The sequence below is a fragment of the Atta colombica genome, unplaced genomic scaffold, assembly GCF_001594045.1.
Source record: "Atta colombica isolate Treedump-2 unplaced genomic scaffold, Acol1.0 scaffold185, whole genome shotgun sequence".
Taxonomy (NCBI): Eukaryota; Metazoa; Arthropoda; class Insecta; order Hymenoptera; family Formicidae; genus Atta; species Atta colombica.
Window position 1 is genome coordinate 1 of NW_017259277.1, and position 3526 is coordinate 3526.

At 27.7% G+C, this 3526-nt stretch overlaps 1 protein-coding gene across 1 annotated transcript in view; it reads left to right on the forward strand.

Annotated features, from left to right (window-relative positions):
- The first annotated feature begins 214 nt into the window (after positions 1-214).
- Positions 215-3526, forward strand: part of LOC108686478 — an 11496-nt gene continuing 8184 nt past the window's right edge. The window contains exons 1-3 of the mRNA XM_018191813.1: positions 215-288; positions 2257-2540; positions 2618-3309. Of these exons, the coding sequence (XP_018047302.1) occupies positions 244-288; positions 2257-2540; positions 2618-3309 (1021 nt within the window). The 5' untranslated portion in view covers positions 215-243. The remainder of the gene's footprint in view (positions 289-2256; positions 2541-2617; positions 3310-3526) is intronic.

Genomic DNA, 3526 nt, shown 5'->3' on the forward strand with positions numbered 1-3526 from the left:
ACACAATTATTTAATTACAATTTTCATATGGTATTTAATCAATTAATATTTTTAATTTACTTATTACTATTTCATATTATTATTAATGTAAATATTATTTTTATACAATAAATTCGTTAACATTATATATAATTCTGGTTTAAAAATATACTCGCTATAAACAATTTTCATGATACGACTGAATTATGTTTTTTTTTTAGAAAAATCATTCTGTAGCTTTATAAAAATTCAAATCGGCGAATCATGGGGCCCATTCCATCAAAGATGCTGATGATCATCATCCATTCTGTACGTACTGTATTTATACTGTATTTATACTGTGACCGTGTTTCGAGCTCACTTTTTCGATCGGCCGTTTGAGTTTGATCTCCTTATTACTCCATGGTCGTAATAATAGAAGCTAGTAGCTAATGGCCGCAACATAGACTTGCATATCGCATAATGCATAAGTGCATAAGGAAATCAATCAATCTTCTTTTCCATGGAATGGGAGAAAAGGAAAGATTCTAATTAGTTGATTTATTTATGCACTATGCGTTATGTGTCGGGCAAAAGTCTGTGCTGCGGCCTGAAGTTTGACAACCGATGGGTTTGGAACATTCTCGATTTAATTACGGAACTGCCAACATCTAAAGGAAAAAATAAGCTTAAGCTAATCCGTTAGGAATACCCCCCCCCCCCCCAGATATGCATAGGTATATGCATATCTAATATCATGAATTACAATAATAAAGATATTACAAATTATAAAGACATTGTTGATTAAATAAGTCTTGAGTAAGTCATTTTGCAACAATAATGGGCAAAAATAGAACTAATAGCGAATTTGATTGGACGCATTGATGCACGTTAAAACCGCTGTACATACATAAAATAACGTAAATATGTGTTTATAAATAAATATAGAAATCGATTAAATTGTAAAATACTCAATACATTATTTATTGTATTATTAGGTAAAATAGTGTATGTATTTTATAATTCGAAATATTCGCATTTTATTTTTATACTCAAATCAATATACAACGGCTTTAATATGCAGTGGCCTAATTTTCACGAATCAGAATGTAAGAACCAATTACAGTCGAGTATTCCCTTTTTACAATCGAACGATAGAGGAATGATCAACTGTTGTAATTGATTAGTTTTTTCTGATCCGGTTTAAACTTTCGGTGGAAACTAAGCCAGTGCTTCCAATTGAATTCGCCATAATGTTGATTATACGAAAGAAAAAATTTTGGTGGTTTATTTCCGAAAAAAAAGCTATCAAAAATAATTATCGATGCGACAGATCTAAATTAAAAGCTATCGAAAGTAAACAAAAATCAAATATCAAACCTAAGTTAAGTTTGAGTCACTTTAAGTTCTATGAGTTTACATTTTATTAATTTAGTTATAGGAAACAGAGCTATTAATACACATTAATAATCAAAACAAGAAGTATGTATATATATTTTAGTATAAAATATTTCATAATTGCCAATTTTAGATATGTATGTGTATTATCCATTTCTACCAATGTAAATTAACATTAATTTCGGTTTAATTTATTTTTTATCTTTTTTTTCAAGAAAGAAAGTTGACTTAATTTTATAAAAATAATGCTGAATGAATCGGTAGTCGGAAGTCTCAAGTCTTATTAGTTTTAACCTAAATAGATGAGTATGATTTTTTTGCATATACTAGTTGTTAGTTGTGCATACAGCGAGTCGTTTAGTTTGACTAATGGGAAGGAAGAAAGTTAAATTTCGTCAATCTCAAGAAAATCTTAGTAGTCTTAATTGTACATACATACAGATTGGCCAACTTCTCTGATTCACCAATGAGACTTAGGACTATCAGTATCAACTGATTCATTGTAGAATCAGCTTAAATATAACTTATTCATACGTATTTCAATTAGTTTTCTTGTGCTTTCTAACTATTGGGTTGTCCGGAAAGTTCGTGCCGACTAACCTATATAATTTAATAAATGTATAATTTAATAAATGTATACTAAAATTTAAATCTGCGTTTCAATTTTCCTTCAAAATCGGCACTTTCCGGATAACCCAATACAATTGAAATAAAGGAGTACGAGAACAGAGTCAAATTTATTGAAAGGAACAAGAAGGATTAGAAATAAATTATAAAATTTACTACTAGCTAAATTATAAAATATAGAGCTAAAACTTATTTTCTATTAAGAATTTAATTTTGAATCATACATATTTAAATATTTTATCAATGATAATAAATAAATTTTTTTTTATCAAGAATATGCCTGATAAAGAAGAGATAAGTACAAAAGCAAAGCTTTCAAAATTACATTGTCCATTTACTTGGGAAATATTGGACAGTGTGATAAAACATTCCTTAGTTCATCAGAAGCAAGACGATGAAAATGACGAGGATGAAATAGATGACGAAAAATCTTATCCCTTAGAACAATTGTTAATATCTTTGTTCAAATGTTACAAAGCTTTGTTAAGTGCAAATAACAATGAAGTAACAAAAAGAATTGAAAAAGCTGGAGAAATTTTAAAACAGATTCAACAAAAGTACAGTATACAATACTTATTTTTTATATACAATATGTATTATTTTTTTAATCTATGTTATCATTGTATGATTATAGGATAGAATTTAATCAGATAATAAGAACAATTGAACATGTTTTTTATGCTACAAAATGCTTTATTTTGTATAATGCTGATGATATAGATGGACTAGAAGAGATATTGCAAAATGTTATTGATCCTAAAGATTTCAACGATATAGAATTAGGTGCGTTGTATGGCTGTCAAAGTGTTATATGGTCATGCTTAAATGATTTTGGTATGCACAAAGCAGTTGACATTGCTAAGAAAGCAGTGGAAAGGGATCAAAATTGTGCATTATGGCATTTTATTTTGGCAAAGAATCTTAGACGTCAAAGACGTACAATAAATGTTGCATCTAACGTATCAGATTTGGAAAAAGCACATTTTGAAATAGCATTTGCTATGTCTAAGAATGACAGGTTTGGAGTATATTATTTGCAAATGCGTATTGAAAGTTTTAACAAATATAATCGAGATAAAATTTATATGATGAAGAAAAATGCTAATGAAAAAGAAGTAATAAACATAGCCAAACAAATTTTAAAAACAAAACCAACTAATAATAAAGTGCTATTACGACTAGCTCTTATATTTCTACGTGCATCTTCGGATGAAAGATTATTTGCAAAAGAATGTCTTGATGCTGTACATAAAATATCGCCAAATAATTCTACATCTTTGCATTATACCGCAATATTATACGAGCAAAGCGGAGATTATAAAGTTAGTGTAATATAATATTATTGTACTATTTAGAAGAAATAATAAATCTAATTAAATTTTATATTTTATGAAAAAATTCTAATGATAATGAATAGATAAATATGAGTTATGCAATACAGATATATAAAAAAATGTAAAATATTTTTTATACTTAAATAAATTTTTATTCGTTGAAAAAATATTTTTACCAACTGCATTCTTTTCCTATCTATGCTTGTTAC